Raw genomic sequence first — 20,180 nt, forward strand, 5'->3', positions numbered from 1 at the left:
AAGCTCGGCCACCGGATTCGCGACATCTGTCGAGGCAAAGAGGAGTGATTGGCCTCGCCAAATCCTCAGGTGTATGAAGCGGGTGGAAGGACATCGTTCCTGTCCCGATGATCCTGGTGCAGAATGTCAAGCTCCATTGAGACACCGATGTCCTCCTCCTTTAACGGGCTGTCGGGCTTGGCATGTTCTATTAGCTTTTTTAGAGTATTCATTCATCTGTGGTGTTTTCCCTGGCTTGGGGTACCCTGATGGTGAAGTCGACATTGGCCTTGGAGCACCGACTGCTTGTCCTTCTCTTGCGTCTGTTGCAGCCTGACTAACACAGAAACAGAGGCACGCCCATGATGGCGGTGGCCAGACCGTTCACCACGGGCGGTCATCTTGCCCCGGGTTTGGAAGAAGTTTCGGCGGTTGGCAGAGGAATATGGCGTCTGCCCAGGGGATGGAAGTCGAGCAGAAACTTGTTGGTATAGCTACGCCCCTTCACGCTGGAAAGCTGTTCGAGTTCGTCGATGCTGATGTCCCAACAGACAAGTAGCATCCATTGGTCTTCATGGCTGGGGACATCGTGACTGCTTTTTCTGTTGCTATGTCTCTCCAAGGAAATGAGCGATGGTGAAAATAAAGGAGAAGAGAGAGAGAGAGAGAGAGAGAAACAGAGGAACAGCTGCGCGGGCAATAATAACCGTCCAGGTGCTGGGTGCCCTGTACATATGGCTCCAGGGATCCGACCGACGCGAAGGGCTCCTCGTTGGGAAATGGCAGGGATTAAAAAGTGAGGACCTTAAGGTACCACCCCTTCCCCGACAGCCAGCATTCGACATTGCTAAATCAGGATTCAGGAGTTTCCTACCCAGGGGCCATGTGTCCCAATGGAATGCCATTTCGACCCAAAATTTAACATGTTTGCACACAATGGGCACTTCACCGCTGCGGAGCTTTGCAGCAAGGGCGATGGTAATCAGATTCACCAGATATATTCCGGATTCACTGGTCTCGTTGTGTCTGGGATGGAGATGACCATATTCCACGAGAATTGAGAGAGCTACTCCGTACATGCAGCACACCGCCTTCCTACGACGAGCACGGTCAAAGGCATATCACAGAATGATGTGTGGTTGTTGAGGCTGGAGAGGGCCTCTAGTTTCATTTCTCAGCATTTGACTGCTATGGAGTTGGGAAGACGACCATGCTGAGGGAAGTACTGGGTACGGAGTACTCCCTCGCTAACGGGTTAGCCTCATTGTCCAAGAAGATAAGTTGGGTATCACATCTCGACGATACGCCGAGTTGAGGTTGTTGACCTCCGCGCGAGCTCAGACATTATCTCTTTCCGATGGAGGTATACAAAAGTCACCTCTCTACAACATACTGCTTCAACCATGCGTAGGTAAAAAGAGAAGAAGTTAACAGGGTCCAACCAGCTATTGCACAGTAAGGTACCTCGTAGACATGCAGCAGACAGAACAGCAACAACAACGATGACCTGAGCCTTTTCTTTTTCGCCTTTCTCACAGGATCCTCCAATGCTTCATGGCGCCCCAGCCCTGTCGTCTCAAAATGAGGACCTTAAAGACCAATCAAGAGCGGAATAAAGCGGGGGACTCCATTTCCCAATCAAGGCTCACCAGCATGTTCTAAAAAAGCGGCAAGGTCTGTTTGTTGGCTGATATCATGTAGAGTGGAGTACAAAGACGTCATATGAGTGGACAATCAAAAAGCGGCGGCTGGCTTCGCACCCTCGCCGGAATAAGAACCACCCGAATGTGGACTCGGGTCGTGCTCTGGGCATGACGGGAACATGGTTATTCCGGTATATATATGGTTTGTGTAGGTGCCACTTGGTGGCAGATTTCTGTTCTGTTCTCAGGCATTCACCCCTGATATAAGCAGGTCGAATCTGGTCCATACGAGCACCCCGTTCTTGTACTCCGCACTTGTTCTTGTAGTCAGACATTATCGGATCCTCCCGCGCCGCCATGCCCCCCTGAACTTTGGCAGCCTCGCGGGGGCCATGCGGACAGGACAGCCACTTACGGATGGGGGCACAAATATTTTGACATGTCGCACGAAGAATGGGATGCTTGAGCACATAAGTCCATACATGTGTGTATGGACTAGGAAGTAAGTTGTGCCTGTATGCTTCTGTCGGCCATGTCAGCTGCGCGACTAATGCGACTGTGCAACTTTTGGAAAGGGGCAGAGCTGGAAAGTATTCACCTGCTTTGCGAACAGGTCGGCGTAGTGGTACAGGAAGCCGTGTCCGCTGTTCGGGTAGATGAACAGCTGTCCATTCGGCACTTTCTGCTGCAAGTGGAAGCTGTTGATCGTGGGGATCATTTTGTCGTCCTGGAAGCATGGACGGAAACATGTCAGCTTTACACCAGAGAAATGGGAGCATCCAAAGGACGGGGGAAGGGGATGAGGTGACAAGCAGCAAGCGAGGCTGCAATGTTGCCAGAGCAACAACGAAGCAAACTTATGGCTTGACTGACGGATCCCTGGGCCACCGGCACCGGTATCTTCAAATCGCCCAATCTCTCATAGGTCCCATCCAGGCCTTTGCTCTTCTCAGAATTGAGATAACCCGCCAAAGCTCCGGCCTGCGCCATCAACGCGGCGGCTCCTCCGTCCCCGAAAGACTGAGATGCCCATTCACTGGGCACTTCAGCGCTTATGTTCCCATCGCGCTCCTGAGTGCGCGCGCCCGTCACTCCTCCGCGGCCATTTCTCCCTTGGGAGCCCCGGAGCAGAAAAGCTCCTTGAACTCTTGGGAGGTGGCGTGCGGCCGTGTCGCTGCTGTCTTGTAGTCGTCGTCTGTCTCGGGAATATCTGGCCCCACACTCGCTGTGGATTCGCACATGATCAGCTTCCTGACCTTCGACCCGTCTCCGTCCGCGTGGTTCAGGGCGAGCAACTGGGCCACAAACCCGCCGATGCTCAACCCGAGAACGTCAACTTCCTTCACTCCTAACGCAGGTAATTGTCCCATCGGTGGTGGGTAGAGGTATTGTGTTTTGGCGGTCTGATGGGTAGCCATGTTTCTCTGACCGTACACGTCTCTGGATGCGCCGGGAAGGTTTAGATCAGTATGGACAGGCTAGAACTGTTGCAACATATCCCCAAAATAAGATGATGCACCGACCTTGAGGAAGATTATATACAAGCAAAGAATCGGTAGCCTGACAATCACAACATTTCGAAAATTGCTACTCAGGACAGAGAATTGTAAGAAATGATTAGAATACCGAGTGTAGCATTGCTGGGTCAGCCTCCGCCCGGTCTCTGCGACAGAAGAAAAAGGAGTTGAATTGCCGCGCTGCCAAGACCGTCGGTCAAGTTTCCTCTTCCTCAGGTAAAGCGGCTTCTATTTCATCCTGCCTTACGCTGCGAGGCTGGCTGGTTCGTCCTCCGATTTGTTGTCGCGGCCAGAAGCATCAAACGTCGAGCCTTGGGACTGAGATGTCATGTCGCCATGAACGATGCCGAGTGGCAATCTCCTGCCTGGTATGGTTCAGTTCTGGCGTCTGTTTTGCGCGACGCCATAGTATATGAGAAGGAAAAGCCGAGACCGAACTCTTTCTTAATTTTCTTTTTCTTTTTGTTTTCAAGCTGACAATGTTTGACTGGGATTGTCGACCGTGGTCCTGCCTATGCGCAGGCAAATATGTGTTACCACAAAGAAGCCTTGTCGCAGTGGGCCAAATATCGACCTTGACGATACCCGTTCGAAGAGGGACTCGGGGGCTAAGGCGCATGAGCACTTTCTGCCTCTAGCCCAGGCGCGGCCTTTGGGTAGGCTTAGCGATTGTACAATCCTTCACATGCACTCAGGTAGTCTTGAATATGCGTAAATACTTGTTCAAGCATGACAAGTGAACTACTCACAGGTAATCCAGCATTTTCGCCGCCCCGGCGGAAAGCAGGAAACGGTCTGGATTTGGTGATGGTCCTCCTCTGGTCCTTGTTATTCTCATCCGAAGCGCAGGGTAGCAGCTCGATAGCGACGTTGGGTCGTGCAAGACAAAGCTGCGCGAGGGAAATAGGTTCCCTTACTCGCGGCCTGGGGATAAAATGGCTATCGAAAGTAGAAAAATTTGTCTGCCACCACTGTATACTCGAATTAGCCCACCCTTTGAGACACATACCCTATCTTTCTCCCCACGGTAATGGTATCAGGTTGAACTCCTTGTCGATTGGGTGACTGTGACCTAAGCAGAGAAAACAAGTCTCATTGAATGGAACCGGAACTAGTAGCAGGCATAATGAATTCGAATGGCAGTGTAACAAGGCAAGGTGGCTGTGCTGTTCTGGGCTGGTAGAGCGGTGGCAGGGAGGAAAAGTTATCTACCCAGTAGTCACATATCAAACCAAAATGGGCTGGCAGAAAGGGGGTGCGGAACAGTTTACAGGGCTGGCAGTGTGCCATTCAATTATAGTTTAAGCAGAGTATCATGAATTCTATGGCTTTTTGGCGCCGTCTACCTAATTCCTGAGTGTTTTATCAGTCCTGTCCTGTTTCTCGATGCTGTCACTGTGCTAGGTGTTTGTAGCCCTAGCCGCTGCTCCTCTGAGTGGTGTTGGTGGTGTTGTTTTGTCAGTATCAACCAGAAACGCGTTCTCGATTCCCGATCTGCTGGACAGGCCTCTGTGCGTTGTTGCACGTGCACGCCGAACCCTGAAGTGCTCTGTTACAGCAGTGCTAGGAACAGAGGGCTACGTCCACCTGCTCGTCGACACGGAACGTTCCGAAATATAGGAGGGGAGAGGAGCTGCAGGGGGGAATTCTGCGAAGAGAAACGATCAAGACCCTTCGAAAAAGGAGACTGTATAAAAGATGGCAAGGGCAGCGGCAATTCACTCCCACGAGATCATTCCAGCGGGGTTGGACGGAAAGAAATCCTTGACGGTACAGGAACTATTCGCTCCACTGCGCCACCGGTCAGTGTCCGTGAGATCTTATTTGCGAGAAGTACTCGGTAGTTCAAAGAACTTCGCCTGTTGGTGAACAGGATCATCTCCTGACAACGTCCGCCTTTGGAAAACAGCGCTAAGAGTGCCATCTGTGAAGATTCTGAGGGGCCATGGCCAGTGTCAATGGTGCTAATTTCGGGGATCTGGACCCAAAGAAAGACGAAGCCACGTCTTAGAGAACCCGTCAGAAACCCTCTGTGTGGAGCGAAAAAGACGGCCGTGGATGGTCAAGCTCCATGTTGAGGTCTAAGACATGCCATCTCCTCCACAAATCCTGACGGGCAGCCTCTGCTTGCGGATCCGTTTGCAAATCAAGATGTTCATGCCGCTGTCCAGGATTTTGACGGGACACGCTGGGTCTTTTTGTGAAAAGGGGTAAGAGATGGAAGAGGATGAGGCGTGGAAAGCATCTGCTGGGCGTTTCGCCGAGGAGTGTGTGCTGGGGACGACGAAACCGAAAGAGGGAGCCCGAAAGAGGCAGCAAAGATGGAGGATTTCAGAGGAAGACAGATGGAAGTAGTGCTGATTACTGAAAGATTCAGAGAGAACTGGGGCCGACCTGCGCTCTTCTCATTGTCTCTTTCAGATGATCGTGACTCAAGATTGGTAAAATTGAGACCGGTAGGAAGTGTTAGTACACCTGCAGAGGCAACAAGTTTTGATACCAGCATCGACGAAGGCATTCTCCTCAGCTGATCTAGACTAATCACCCTCGAATAACGAAGCCATCGAACCTCAATTCCTTCACGACATACAATGTAGACGGGCTCCGTGGCTCCTCCAAAGTGTCGGGCACCCAGCCAATGAAGTTCTCTCTGCTGGGTCCCGGCTTTGCCTGTATTCTTTGAGCAACATGAAAAACTGGTACGAGACTGTTGAGTCTTCCTTTTCAGTGAAACTGCCCGGCGTGCCACCGCAGGCGGGGCCTCAGAATCCTTTCGTTCCTCTGCGCGGTCATCTCCCCATGGTGGTGGTGGTGGTGGTGGTGGTGGCGGTGAAGGCGGGCTGGACAATGGCCCTGGATTTTGACGCGACCGCAAGACGGGTTTCTGAAGTCCATGACCATAGAAGTGGGAAGGAAAGTATTGAGATCCCTGGGGAGGAATGAGAATCTCGAGACCGAGCCCGAGTGGCAACAAAATGCGGTGCTTCAGGGCTAATGGTTGTGAATACAAACCTCGTACCGACGAAAAGGATTTCATCTTGTAGGCGACTAAGAGATTCAACAGCCAACGAAAAGCGTGGAAATCTCAACTATCGTGGCTCCCATGCTTGTGTCCCTCGGGCCCGGTTGTTGACGAGGTGTTTGGGATGATGACAAACGGTTTGTTGAGAGAAAGTCACAGTTATCAATTCCAGAATCTCCAGGGCGATTCGGACACCACCCGTTCTTTGTCCCAAGTCCCTGGACAGTCGGAAGAATTTGACCAACATAGCGTGAATGTGTACCGAGCCGATAGGCACTATCCCTCATCGATGTGACATGAAGGATATCGGCGGAGTGTGGTTTGGCAGAGAGACTAGACGAGGGTTGCGGATTAGCACTGATGACGGCTCTTACAAGATATAACAAAATGCCAGGAGGCTCAAAATGGACGAGCAATTGCCAATAATTACTAAGCTTCTGTCGTCAAGGTAGTCTGGCACCTCGAAAACGTTTACTTTCGAGTGGTTCTAGGTATTGTCTCCCTCGCTTGTATTCAAACAATGGCGCCATCGTAGACTATTTCGGATCTGGAACAACCAGTAGCTCATGGGGGATACAATTCAGGAACTCGCAATTTCTGAGAGGGTGGGCTTGCAGGATCTCTCTTTTACTCTATGATATATCTCAATAGCTCCAGCGCGTACACGGCCATATAGCAACCGCCATAACCGTTCAATACAAGCTTTCCACCTTGAACCAAGAAACGACCCACGAAATACTCCCTACCACGCGCACATAACTGGCCCAACCTGCTTCCCAAACAAAACCCTGTCTCGAAGCACCCGCAAAAATGCAAAGCGAAAAAAAAAAAAAAAAAAAAAAAAAAAATGAGGAGCTGTTGCCTATGAACTCACGCCTTTAACAACACTGGCCCGGAGGCACACCGGTAGAACACCCGTCTGAACTTCAGTCACTACTTTGCATCTCGTATGCCGTCAAAAAAAAAAAAAAAAAAAAAAAAAAAAAGATAAACACCATCCACACGCCCCTCATACTGGACTTCGCTTTGAAGCTTGCCGGTGGAAATTCTTTAGCTGGCTGCTCAACCACTGTCCCCGCGCTTTCAGCATCTGGTTTTCGTGCTTCAAGGACTCGGCGTATTGCAACAGGTCTTTGACTCGCTTCTCCAGGCCCTGCACGTATTTCACCTTGCGCTCCCGAAAGGCACGCTGAGCCTGTCGGTTCTGCATCCTGCGTTTCTGTTCGCTCGCAGAATCTTCCTTGAACGAATTGTCACCAATGCTATTGTTGTCGTCTGCTTCGCTTCGCTGACGTTCCTGACGCTGAGTGGCAACACCTCCGGCGTCTTGGGTACCATCGTCTTCATTGTAGTCAAGCCGCAGACCGTAAGGCAGCTCGTCGGTTGGGTAGGTTGGAGTTGACCTTCCCTTCGGATGACTTTGGCTGAATTGCTCAGATACAGACATTGGAGAGGTAAATTGGTGACCGGTCACAGCGCCCAAACTCCAACACCCATCAAAGAGCCCGTGGTCTTGCTGCCACATGTTCTCCGCCGAAGTCTGGCGAGACCATTCCCCGAGGTCTTGATGCCGAAAGAGCTCAAAGTTGAAGAGATTGTCCGTGTTGTCTTGACCCAGACTGTGATCTGCAGGAAGGTTTGGGGTGAATCCTGGAGCCATCGATGTTGAGACTTGCGAATGCCTTGTGGATGGTGCCGCTCTCTGGGTCAGTCTTGACATGATGTTCTGGAAACTAGGGGCATGGGTTTCTACGTCGAACCGAGTTGATCTGCGGTGGTGAGGGGCGATTCTTTGAATCAACCATATCTTCAAGGGCCTCTGAGAAGCAGGTAGATGTCTGCTGACGGTATTGCTGCCTATGGAAGAGTGCCTGGCTACATGGTGACACCTTGATTCCGAAACGGTAGACGTCCGTTGGGCTTGACTGCTGATTGGGGCCGCTAGGCTTATTTCATCAATCGCTGTTGGACCTGTCATGGAACCGCTCAAATGAACCATAAGGCTACCCTTCATTTGGCCACTTGAGCCTGAAGACGCCCTGTTCTTAATATTCGCGGCAGCTTAACTAGAGGTCGGCTGCGCAGAATAATGCGGCATGATGGTGGGAACCCTGCACTGCCCTTTTGGGGATCAGTAATCATTGGTAAAAAGGGATCATGGATGGGCCCTTCATTTCAGGCAACCGAGTTCACTGGCGAAAGCCCGCGGAGGCGTTCACTCTGGCCGGGGTTGAGTGGCTTCAATTCTCATAGACGCAAGCGGCTAGCTTTGTGTCTCGAGAATCCACAATCTCGATTTCAGGGCAACTTACCGTACAGTGTTCGGGTTCATATTGGCAAACCCTGCTCGTCCTATGAAATCTCGCCCCCTTTAACTCAAATAGCAGCTTGCCCCTGAGTTGCCCTGAGTCACTAAATGCTTTGCAGATCCGACCGTCGGGAAAGATGCGCTGAGCCTTGCCTAATATGCGAAGGGCGAAAAACATCCGAAAACTGGGTCGCTGTTCGCTTCGGCACGCGAAAAGCCCGAAGCGGGAAATACCGGTTTCATAGGCTCCATGGCATCTGGTGAAATGGAAGCGTGCAGTTTAAATAGTCAGCGTAAGGACTCACCTTGAGATCCGCCACTGTTGACATACAACGTACTCGTAAGGTGCTCCGAATATCATGAGCTTCTGAGCAGCCGCCAGTGCGACTGAGGAAAATAGACGAACTCCAAAGCGCTTAGTTTACCTTCGACTCAAATATCAATCGAGCCTGCTCTTCCCGGTGAAATGTTTAGGGGGTTATAAAAGGTAAGGCGGTTTGTATTCCCAGTTTATTTTCTGCTCCTGCATCTGCAGCTCCACTCATGATGGCCGACCATTGAAAGGATGGCTTAGAGCAGTTGAGAAGCCTTAGAATCTGAGGCTCGGTTCATTTGACGGGCAGTAAACGGCCTTGATGGGTTCTCGATGGAGAAACCGAGGTAGTCCCGGTTTCCTCAAACTGGTAACCGACGGCTCCCCTCATTTGTGGTGGACAATAGTCGATGATAAGAGAAGCCAGTCTTGTGTTGATACCTGGGACGCCCATCGAAATTGACTGACCAGAAGAGTTGTTGGTTGGGAGATGGCGCCGCACTGGGCTAGATTCGTCCATCCAGAAGCACCAGATGTGCATGGCAAGTACCAGCCGACAAACGACAAGATCTTCAAATCTCCGTTCGGCCCATTTCCCCCTACGCCGAAGGACCTGAATGTGCACGAACTGTGCTTCCCCCCGAGTCAGCCTTTGCCCCCAGATTATGACCTTTTCATCGACGCTGTGACCGATCAAAGAGTCACACTCCACCAATTCTACGAAAGAGTTTGCGCGTTAGCACGGACACTTCGTTATGATGGTCCCAATCCTTTGGGATTGACGAGGTCGCCGGTGGATGACAGAGATAACGGGGAGATTTTAGGCCTCTTTTCCCGCAATCACATCCACTACTCCATGCTGGCTCATGCATGTTTTCGTGCCGAGCTGGTGTTTGGCGGCATAAGCCCTGCATCCACGGCGTACGAACTGTGGCATGTCCTGAGGAAGATGCAGATCACGTCTATTGTGTGCCATGAGACGCTTCTGCCTGTGCTGCGTGAAGCTATCAAGCTCGGGTCCGGTCCAGAGAACGAGAAGCTTCGACTCGTGCTTGACGAGAGGAAAATCGTCGTGCTGGCAGATGATGCTTCCTTGGATTCCTTGGAGGGCTACCTAACCGTGGAATCCCTCGTAAGACAAGGCTCGCAGATGCAAGAGCGCAAAAGAAACCTCGTTGGCGGTGACAAGCTGTGTTATCTGTTCCAGTCGTCAGGCACGTCTGGTCTCCCCAAGGCGATGATGATCTCCCACAAAAATGCAGTCCACAGCGGTTTGCAAGGGATCACTGCGGCGACGCTGACTGCACTTTTCAACAAAGTTGAACCCCTCACCCACCAAACACTCCTTGGAATTGTGCCAGCATATCATTCCTATGGCATGATCATGTGGATTTTGCGGGTTAATCTTGCTCCAGCCACCAATGTCATGATGTCGAAATGGAATGTCGAACTCGCACTTAGATCCATTCAGAAGTATAGAATCACGGTCCTACCTCTAGTTCCTCCGATTGTGAGGCAGCTTGCTCAGTCTCCGCTGACGGAAAAGTACGACCTGTCATCGGTTGTCGCCTGCTCCAGTGGCGCGGCATATCTTCCACCAGACGTGGCTTATCAGCTTGCCCAGAAACTGCCCGTGAAAACGCCCATTCCCTCTGGATATGGCCTGTCCGAAGCCGCATCCATTGCATCACCTCCGGTGGCGGGAATTTTCGGCTTAAAGGCATCAGAGCCCGGAACAATCGGGTTCCTTCTGCCAGGAATGGAAGGCCGAGTTGTTGACCCGGACACTCTGGAAGATGTGCCAAAGGGCAGCAAGGGCGAGCTGTGGGCAAGGGGGAACGTGGTAAGCATGGGATACTTTCGAGATCCGAAAGCCACTGCCGAGCTTTTCGCGGAGCCGGGCTGGTTGAGGACAGGGGACCTTGTAATGCGTGACGCTGAAGATCGAATTCATTATCTCGATCGCCTGAAGGAGATGATCAAGGTGAAAGGTCTGCAGGTGGCAGCAACCGAAGTGGAAGATACCTTGCTCGATCACCCAGAGAAGCTTGTGACAGACGCATGCGTTGCCGGAGTAAATAACGGTCGAGGGGACGGAAGCTTGTTCCCGAGAGCATGGGTGGTTCTAAGCCCGGAAGGCAAGAAACAAGGTGCGACAGCGGCGATCGCGAAGTTGAATGAGCATGTTGGACAGCGCCTGAGCAAACATAAGCACCTAGCCGGAGGGATCGAGATAGTTGACTCGGTGAGCCTAAATTCGGATAGCATTCTCTCCTCTGCTAATGACAAACCCTCTAGATTCCACGAACACCGTCCGGGAAAATGCTGCGGAGAGAGATGAGAGATGCATATCATCGCCGTATCAATGTGGAACGCCCGAGCAGTAAATTATGAGCTGATGGGCGTCATTGCCGCTATCATGGTGTATTTAGAGCCGTTGGAAACGCAGTCTCATTCAATTGAAGACGTCCTGGGGGCGAAGGGCGAAGGGCGAAGGGCGAAGGGCGAAGGGTAAAGATAGAACCATCACCCGTTGAATGTTAACGTCCGATCTCAGAGGCGAATCGAATTTGCGATATAGTGAGTACGTGCTCTAGAAGTACCGCACCAGATTGCCAACTTTGTTCAGTATTCGGTTGAACAAGAACCGGGTCTGTGGAACACAGCATTGCAGTCGAGCTCAGAAGGTCCACAAGTCATCCTAGCGTTGAAGAAATGCTGTCTGCATTGTCGAAACTGTCTTTGGAAGCTCGAAACATTATGCCGCAAAGATTAAGATGGTGATCACTTCGGGGTCTCATGAGCTGTTGTTGCCTCGATCCGTCATTGGATAAGGAACTCCTCTTCGCTTTTGGCCACTTCGCAGGGGGAGTTCATTTTTGGAGGAGATTGTGATCTGAGGCGCGATTAGAAAACCTCTCTGTGCGAGGATATCAGGTGAATCTGCGCGATATATGTACGATGGCAAAGATTTCAAGAGCTCTTCGAACTCATGGCAGGAGAAGTTCGAAAAGCATTAGCGCATCCTTCTATTATCCTGATCAGTCATCAGGAGTGTACAGTAAGAGGAAAGCGGGTCCAACGGTGTCAGACCCGCTCGGAGACGATGACGAGACCTTAATAATAGAACAGATGCATCTGAGCTTTAGGTGACCACAGTCATTGTTCGGCGCATGCTAGCCTAGCGGTGAGCATCGAAGAAATGGAAGGTCTGTTGGAAGCAGCTCGTTGTTATTTCCAGGCAACTCCCGATCGATCCAGCCAAAACCTCACGGTTTGATGACGGAACGGTATAGGAAATTACGGATGCGCGAACCAGGAAATATCCAAGCTGTAGGCGATTGTAGTCCTGGTTAGTTGGAGATCGCTTTACCGCATATTCCTTGTCGAAGAGATAAGTGTTGTAACCGGAAAACGACATGGGCAGAGGGGTCTAGAAGAATGAGACTAACGCCTGGCCAGGATCCATATCAAGTTTCTGGGTAATATGATCCGCCATGCGGAGTTCTCTATCGATCGGAGGGACTCCCGATATCATATCAATCCCGTCATATGAGCATAACAAGCTGACGATGGTGCGAAATACATTGTTAACGGCGCCTCCACTCTCACCAGGTTTAGACTGCAAATCAGGCATGATGGTCAGGAAGGAAGATTTCAGTCGATGATACGTTGCGGACATCGAGATCTGTTAGCGTAAGCCACACGAATCCAAGTCCAAATCTCGGTGCCTGCTTCCACGATCATCCTTGTGCTTATGATGAAAACCGCAACAACGCAAATTCCAGCTAAGCCAAGCCATCAGTGAGAGGTCGGGAGCCAGGAGTAGCGGAATGAAGAGCACTGCAGCAGCTTGGCCCAGACAGCCAGAGAAGTGTATTTGCCACAATGCTAGGTGTTCAGTAGTGAGTGTTGTTGGAACGTGGAATGGAACCTAGGAAACAAAGTAGCTGCGACGCCTTGAAGATGAGGCTGCGACACAAAACCGAAATGAGACCCAATACGAAACTCCGATAATATTCCCTTGGATAATAGAGGCAAAAGGGGATCACAATTGCTGCAATGTAGTCACTCCGCAGTGAACCCGCAAAGCGACTAGGTTCATTGGAGGACGCTGCCCGAAGCGCTTGGCCTGCAATTTCTGTTGATGGTTACTGAGACCAATACGACTGGGTAACGAAGTTCAGCGGAATCGTGAGGATCCTGCCGGGGATCAGCAAGGCGCGTGGCATGATCAAAACTTTGTGGACAAGCCCGAGTCTATGCGGATGTCGACCTCCAGGTTAACTGAAACAGCCGATAGCAATTCCCGATGACAGTGCGAATTGACAAAGCCGCAAGTCGAGCTCATGGACAGCCCGGCGAGTCAGGAGGCATGCGCCGGTATGATGGGCAAGACCAGTCCGTCCTTTCAACTTAGTCGTCCAAAAGATCCGCATACCTCAGTTGTGCCATTGTTCTTGACATCCTCAACTCGCCGTATTCCGTGAGTCCTGATGCTGTACTTCAACAAGGCCAAACGAGCACCCGCAAAGGAGGAGATGGAGCTAGAAAGAGGCATGAGCGGTGAAGAAGCCAGCAGTGAGGGTTTTCTGTCGTGGTCAGCGCAACAGAAAAACAGTTGCAGTGACGGTCGGTCGGCCTTGTGACTTCTCACCATCGAGACAGTCAGCGCTGTGTCGCAGTTGTTGCACCCTCCGGGAAGAGACTGAGAGGAATAGGAGAGAAACGCATAGGCAGAAACCCCAACATCCACAGTCGACAAACACCGGGATGCAGGAAACCGAGTTTCATGAATAAGGACAAAAGCCAAGATGGGAGGCAAGGGCTAACACCGTGAGTCGTGATTCGGCAGAAAACGAAGCGAATGCCCAACCTCGACTGTGGGGCTGCTGGGCGCAGGCGGACGAACAGGTGTTCATGCACAGAGCGGTCCCTCTTCGGGAGGGAACCCAGCCACGGGTCACGCCGCCCCTCATTGGCAAGGAAGCACAGAGGACGGTCGTGAATGAGACCGGAAGACGTGAACCGGCATGTTGCGCCTTTGAGCAGATGGTGTAAACAGGCGGTGGAGCCAGCGAGTTCAGTCCTTGTCGAAACGACAGCTGTCAGGCTGTGCAACCGAGAGCAGTGATGGGAGGCCGTGAATGAGTGGCACAGCAACAAAAGGCAGAACTTCGGGTCAACTGGAGGGAGCCAGACTTTCATCACGACACAGCGACACAGCGAGAGACACGATATAGATGGTCTGGCAAAGAGCTGGGTGTGTTTGCACAGGAATGAGAGCACAACCAAGAGCGAGACAAAGCAGTTTAGTTTGGCGAGGGCGGATTCCGGAGAAATAGTTCTTCCGGCCATTGCGGCTTCCAACCTCAGTTATGCATTTGTGCCTGCCTCGCTGCCCTCCAGCCTCCGCCCCTTCGGTCCAGTCTCGACCCTCTAAAGACACCAAATTCAGGACAAGTGCCCTGGAGCAGGATGCGAGATACCTCAAGCATCTTCATCGCCGTGCTTCTCTGGCGGTCAGGGTGGCCAGCGACCGACCCCACGCGACACAAAGCTCGGAAACGACCTCGTGATTGGCATCCGCATGGTTGACAGATTCCCAAGACGCTTGAGGCACCCCAACCCTGAAGCCGCATTTAGGTCACGGTCGACGGCTCGAGGCACGGCGCATCGCATCGCGGTTGACGTTTCTTTTAGCTTTCATTCACGAAGTGGTATTATGTCACCGCCATCTCCCCCCTCCAGGTCTATCCCATCGTCGCTCGATTCTGCCATTGACGTGGCCATACAGTCTGTGTCTGTCTCCGGGTGGCGCAAACATCCTCCTATCAGCACTTCAACTCGGAACAGTTCTAGCAATCCAGCAAATTCAATGAGATTTAGATCGTCCGAATACCTTCCAACGCCGGCGCTTCAGCTTGACTTCACCAGTGGAGATACGCATCAGCCAGTCTTGAAATGCTCTTTTGCATATTGTTCGCATGCCTGGAATAAATACGCATTGATAAGCAGGGCGGCTGAGTTGGATCACGACCAGATACTGACCTTTGCCGGCTTGCCTAGCTTCTGCCCAATCGCTTTCCACTTGTTCGCTTCATATTCTTTGATAGCTTCACGAAGTGCTGCCGACTGTAGACATTCATTTTAGATTAAGAAGTCGAATCATCACTACCGCATACATACCTCATCTTCGGCAAATTCAGCATAGTGCATATCCTGAATCCCTCAGTCAGTAACAACTCCGATTGCTTCAACCCAAGCCGTACCTTGTACCAATGTTTCTTCACACTGCCTTCGGTCCGTGCGGGAAAGGCCTGTCATGATTCAGCACAAGGAATATTCTAATCAGAGGCCAACCAAAGAGGACTACCTTTGCAATCTCACTCCAACTGTGACCTGCATCACGCATTTGCTTCAATCGTTGTTCTTCCTGAGCAGACCACGGCGTGTTGGTTCGCCCGCGCTTTTTGCCCGCTTCCTCGGCCAGCGACGCCGGCATGTGGGCGTTGGTTTGTGTGGATTCTGAGGGCAAAGCTGTGCCTGGAGGAAGCGTATTCAGCTTCGGACTGTGTGATGCACGTCGCTTGCGGGGATTCGACGGGTTAGGTGGAGGTTGAAGCAGGTCGGCATTGGGTTTGGGTGCCAGCGGCGCCTGAGGCGCTGGTACCTCTTTGTTAGTGTGAGAAGACGTGGTGGAAGCGAATTGTTTTTGCTTTTTGGCTGGAGGGGGTGACCTGGTGTGATGGGGAGGTCAGATTCGGACCGGTGAGGTCAAGACATAGAAATGAAGCCCGAAAGAGTAGCCGTCCAGGCTGGACCAGCAAGCAAAGCCCTTTAGTGCAATTTCTAATGTACCTCTCGGGACAAGAGAACTTACGACATGGTGACGGAAGTGTATCTGCTTAGTAGAGATGGAAGTCAGTCGAAGTTGCCGTCGGCATGATCGACTCTTGTTCTGGGCCAGGAATGTCCCTTGGAGTCTAGGCCAGCCACGCGAGGCACCCGCTGCTAGGAGAGGTAGGCAAGTGTATTTGGATCAAAGACAACAAATGTCACACAGCAGCGGAAACTGCTGGGATGCAGGAGCTAAGCTTGCACGGTGCTTTCAGACAGGCGCCAGCGTGGCTGAGACTGGGAATAGAGTGAATGAGCGGGAAGGTGTGACCACTGATCGGAGAGGAAGTGCAACAAGGCAAACGAAGGCCAATCAGGTCCAGCAAATCCAATGCAGGAGGGAGGAAGGAGGCGGCACAGTAGCGAAGAGGCGGTACGACAATAGTGCAGGTTTTGAGAAAAGAGTCCTCCTTTATCTGGTTTTCTGTTTTCTGGTTGTTTTTCTTTTTTTTCCTCTCTTCTCTCCTCTCCTCCTCGTCGTCTTCTTTAGATTAAACCTTTTCGGTTTTGCTCCAGTCTTGCTCGCACCAGGCCTGAGAAAAGTATCAAAGAAGGAGCAGACTAGATGGGTCGTCGATCATATGTACCTGTTTTCTCGGATTCCTGGTTCCTCCGCCACTAGAGGAGCGGTGACAGGAGTTGTCTAGACTTGGGAGCCTGGGGGAGGGATGGATGGATCAGAGATGTGCAAGCCACTGGTTAGAATAGCCGGAGGTAAAAGGGTGTCGTTCATGTACTCGGACAGGAAAACCGACCAGATGGAGGAAGCAGAAAGCAGGATTGACATGAGCTACACCAGAAGTACCAGCTCATTAGAGCGGAAGAGGTAAAGAGAGGGCGGGGAGGGGTTCTGCAAGGGAGGACCAGGGAGCTTGTAATGGATGGACCAGAAGAAAAGTAGACGAGTCACTTTTTTTTTTTTTTTTTCATTTTACGCTGTTGTTAGCTTTTTTTTGTCTCTCCTGGATCGAGTGGGCGTCTGTAGATACTCAATGTTGTCAACGGTCTCGTGAGGCGTTAGGAGGCATCAAATGGGGAGCGTCAAGGCACATGCCATGACCGTAGTGACAGCGCTTGGGAGACCGGGGTTGTTGGTGGTGGTGGTGGTGGTGGTGATGGTGGTGATAAAGAACGAGGTGGAGGTGGAGACACGAGGCTTGTTCGATATGCCGGAGGGATCAACGAGCGGAGGGAAACAAAAGGGAACGAAAAAAAGAGGGGTCCGGACTCCCTTGCGATTCAGAAGGGGGCGATACGGGGTAACAGGTTGCAGAGTGCAAACAAAGTAGGTCGCGATACCTAGCGACGGCATGTTGATGAGGCTGACTGGGTGAGTCCAGCTGCAGTGGGTCAGATGATGGAGTCAATTTTGTAGAGCTCGTGGTTCCTCCGTCACTACTGGTGCGCATGTGGTCCATTCCTAGTAGTGCCCAGCAGTGCCCAGCAGTTATTCGCAATCGGGAAGGACGGAGCAGTACGTCGAGGGGAGAGTTGGTGGCGGTAGCTGGGGAGGGGAGACTCGACGCGATCGATACCTGGTGACCATGTACTGCCGTGGGTGAAGATAGGTTTCGAAAGGAGGGGAAACAGGGAGACGAGGTACTTTGCGAGACCTAGGACCGAAGTAGCGAGGAATGAACACGCTGGCGAAAGACATGCTGAGAAGCACGGGGCGTGCATGACGAGGGAATCGCCGTTAGTACTCGGTATTGCGGGGTAGAGGCAGGACGAGCTGACCAAAAGTGAAGCCAAAAGTGACCAGAGGGAACCCAAGGGAGTCAAGAGAGCCAGAGGGATTGGATGGCAGTGGATCGCAGGTTACACAGAGTAGCCAACAACAGTTAGCGGCTGATGTATTGCAGCGCAAACAATGCAAGGCCTTTAAAATGGAGGGAGGAGGGCGGGCATGCAAGTGGCCGTTGAAGGGGAGCGGAAGCTGCAGGGAACAGGCTAACAGGATTAGTTGTCCGGACAGTCAGTACGGAAGTCCCAGAGGGAAGAGGCTATGAAGAGGGAAGTGAACAGCACAATGAAAAGGGAGAAAACGAAAGAGGGGAAAGTGGAAGAGAGAAAAGCCACATTGTCAAGGGTTGGAAATCAATTGATCAGTGATTGGCAGGAACTACATAGCTCACCCTGGTGGTCGCCGCCATCAACACCATCGAGATTCGACTGTGACACCCGCTCCTCCTCCAAGGCTGAAATTACCGCTACCACTGTCGGTACATGCACACATACCCAGGACTAGTAACTCGTGTACCAAGTACTCTGTGCTTGTCCTTACCTAGGTACGATCGACTAGTTCAATGCATATTAGGTAGTGCAGGATTTACAGGTGGTACGATGTTTGGAAAAAGAAACCCCCCCCCCTTTCGCCTTCGCCCACCAAAAAGGGCTTTTCGACTTACGCTCGGTCCATATTTCCGAGAGAAATTGTTATAAAACTGTTAGGACAGTGAAGGGGAACTGAGGCGGAAGTGAAATGAGCTGATGAGATAGACTTGTAGGGAGTACGAAGTACAAGTGAAAGAAAGGAATACAAAACAAACACCCACTCCAACTCTGATAAGCGACCATGACGGAAAAGGCCTTCCCTATGACGGCACCGACTGAAGCTCGGACCTCCGGACTGTCCAATCTCAAGACTGCGAAAAAGGAATCCAAATCCATCGCCCCTCAACAACAAGGCCTGAAAGGGCAGCTCTAGAAGTACTGGGTATCTGAAGAGTGAAACGTGGAGGTGGGTCGGAGTAAGTTGCTACCCTGTACTTGTTAGTCGGTTTAGTATGGACCAGCGAGCCAGACCAGTAACCTACTTATACTCGGGTACTGGGGGAGGTACCTCGTAATAGTAGTCCCGGTACTGGCACTTGTTACTGGCACTATTTACTTACTCTTGCTCCAGTGCTCTAGTCCCCCAGCGCCCTCGTGCCCTCGTGCCCTCGTGCCCCAGTGCCCCAGTGCCACTAGAGGGAAAAGGGCAAAAAAGCTGCGGTCGCGCCTGAGCGATCCGGATTTCTCTTGCGTCACTGCCAAACCCGCCCCCAGTCGCCAATTGTTGACGATTGTTTCTGCTGTTTCTTGCTGTCGGCGACTCCCGCATCACGTCAGACTCTAGATTCTCAATGGCTTTTACCATTTGCGAGTCTCCCCCATCTATCCACAAGCGCATACCTTGGTAGGCCAGTTCCTGCCCTGCCCGTTTAAAGATGGCTCGCTCCCGATCTAACAAGGCCACCAGCTAGCAAAATCCACCTGGATTTTGTCGCCCTCGCACCGAACTCGAACTTCGGAGATCTAGCCCATCGTCTAGGCAACTAGGCTATTTCAAGCCAATCTGCCGCACATCAAACTGCCTGCCTACAATCTCTCCAAGTGTTTACATTCATTCGTGCCCCCAAAAGACCTTTGATCGCCGCGTCAGTCGCCCATCCCTCTTCGACCAAGCTCTCATCCCCTTGAAGACCCTGAACGCTGCCACCCTTGAAAATTGTCCCACAATTCAGCAAGGCATCGAATCGAGAGAGACCGGTATAAGACAGGACGGTGTTCCTAAATCTGAGACCCTGTACCCCGTGGGCGAAGAATAATATCCCGCAGTGGTATGTATCGGCAGAGGCGTTCGACCATTCCCAGCTTGTTGGGACCTCGCTCCGAGCTAACACCCTGGTGTTTAGAGAAAAGGGACCGACCTGCTTTGGCAAGACCCATCGGCCCGAAGTTGACCACCTTGTCGTCACTTCGCCCAGCACGCTGAACCTCCATCGATGTGGAATCAGTAGGGGGGCCAAGCCGTTGGATTATGGGGTGGCGATGATCAACAATTCATCCAAAGACTGCTGTTGCGCCGAACCAACTCGGCCGCTGTTCAGTCTCAAGATGATACGCCCACGCCCCAACTGACTTCGATCTTCAACAAAGGTAATTCTCCCTCCTCCCTTGCGGCTGCTCATGGCATGGTAAAACACTTGAGCATACTCAACCATTTGAGCCCTGCCTCTGATGAAAGCTTCCCGATCACACCATTCGCCCAGAAACGAGTTCCGCCACGTCTCGGCTCGACACCGTATTTCAAGACTGCTCCAATGGCCAACTCCGGCAAGGTCGAGTTGAAGGTCTTCGTGGTAAAAATGCTTTAGCATGTCACAATCCAGCTGCCAAATTAGGTGTTTGATGTGCGACGCACATGGATGACCGTCGCTGATCCGGGTTGGCAACTTTCCCGCAAAGGCCTGGTTGATGACATGGAATACCGTGTTGGCATAGAGGACTGGCCGCGCCTCCAAGAGGATCGTTTTGTTGACTCTCAAGAGCTGGGACGACCTTGGCGAGTGGTTCCCGAACTTTGCGAGCTGGGGTAACAGAGCGCAACTATCATCCTCGCTTGTGGCCTGGATGACGGCCTTTCCACGGCCAAATACGAGACGGTAGATCTCGAGACGAATCTCCAATGGAAGGTCAAAAAGCCTTGGCGACGCCATCTGGCTGCTTGGCAACA

General features: G+C 51.9%; 6 protein-coding genes across 6 annotated transcripts; 1 reads left to right on the forward strand and 5 right to left on the reverse strand.

The window, feature by feature from the left end:
• Nucleotides 1-2,169: 2,169 nt before the first annotated feature.
• Nucleotides 2,170-2,612, reverse strand: A1O5_10240 (uncharacterized protein; the record flags this gene model as incomplete). The annotated part of the gene is made up of 2 exons (XM_007750817.1): nucleotides 2,170-2,349; nucleotides 2,496-2,612. 2 exons carry the CDS (start codon nucleotides 2,610-2,612, stop codon nucleotides 2,170-2,172), a joined length of 297 nt encoding a protein of 98 aa, XP_007749007.1.
• A 98-nt stretch (nucleotides 2,613-2,710) lies between these two features.
• On the reverse strand, nucleotides 2,711-3,040 carry A1O5_10241 (uncharacterized protein; the record flags this gene model as incomplete). The annotated part of the gene is made up of 1 exon (XM_007750818.1): nucleotides 2,711-3,040. The coding sequence occupies one exon, from the start codon at nucleotides 3,038-3,040 to the stop codon at nucleotides 2,711-2,713; it is 330 nt and encodes a 109-aa protein (XP_007749008.1).
• A 4,130-nt stretch (nucleotides 3,041-7,170) lies between these two features.
• A1O5_10242 (uncharacterized protein) lies at nucleotides 7,171-7,821 on the reverse strand (the record flags this gene model as incomplete). Its single annotated transcript, XM_007750819.1, has 1 exon — nucleotides 7,171-7,821. The coding sequence occupies one exon, from the start codon at nucleotides 7,819-7,821 to the stop codon at nucleotides 7,171-7,173; it is 651 nt and encodes a 216-aa protein (XP_007749009.1).
• Nucleotides 7,822-9,272: 1,451 nt separating this feature from the next.
• A1O5_10243 (uncharacterized protein) lies at nucleotides 9,273-11,176 on the forward strand (the record flags this gene model as incomplete). Its single annotated transcript, XM_007750820.1, has 2 exons — nucleotides 9,273-11,027; nucleotides 11,081-11,176. 2 exons carry the CDS (start codon nucleotides 9,273-9,275, stop codon nucleotides 11,174-11,176), a joined length of 1,851 nt encoding a protein of 616 aa, XP_007749010.1.
• Nucleotides 11,177-14,731: 3,555 nt separating this feature from the next.
• A1O5_10244 (uncharacterized protein) lies at nucleotides 14,732-15,670 on the reverse strand (the record flags this gene model as incomplete). The annotated part of the gene is made up of 6 exons (XM_007750821.1): nucleotides 14,732-14,773; nucleotides 14,834-14,917; nucleotides 14,972-15,004; nucleotides 15,055-15,102; nucleotides 15,159-15,522; nucleotides 15,666-15,670. 6 exons carry the CDS (start codon nucleotides 15,668-15,670, stop codon nucleotides 14,732-14,734), a joined length of 576 nt encoding a protein of 191 aa, XP_007749011.1.
• Nucleotides 15,671-19,482: 3,812 nt separating this feature from the next.
• A1O5_10245 (uncharacterized protein) lies at nucleotides 19,483-20,163 on the reverse strand (the record flags this gene model as incomplete). The annotated part of the gene is made up of 1 exon (XM_007750822.1): nucleotides 19,483-20,163. The coding sequence occupies one exon, from the start codon at nucleotides 20,161-20,163 to the stop codon at nucleotides 19,483-19,485; it is 681 nt and encodes a 226-aa protein (XP_007749012.1).
• Between the last annotated feature and the right edge of the window lie 17 nt (nucleotides 20,164-20,180).

This window comes from Cladophialophora psammophila (assembly GCF_000585535.1).
Source record: "Cladophialophora psammophila CBS 110553 chromosome Unknown aczJe-supercont1.19, whole genome shotgun sequence".
Taxonomy (NCBI): domain Eukaryota; kingdom Fungi; phylum Ascomycota; class Eurotiomycetes; order Chaetothyriales; family Herpotrichiellaceae; genus Cladophialophora; species Cladophialophora psammophila.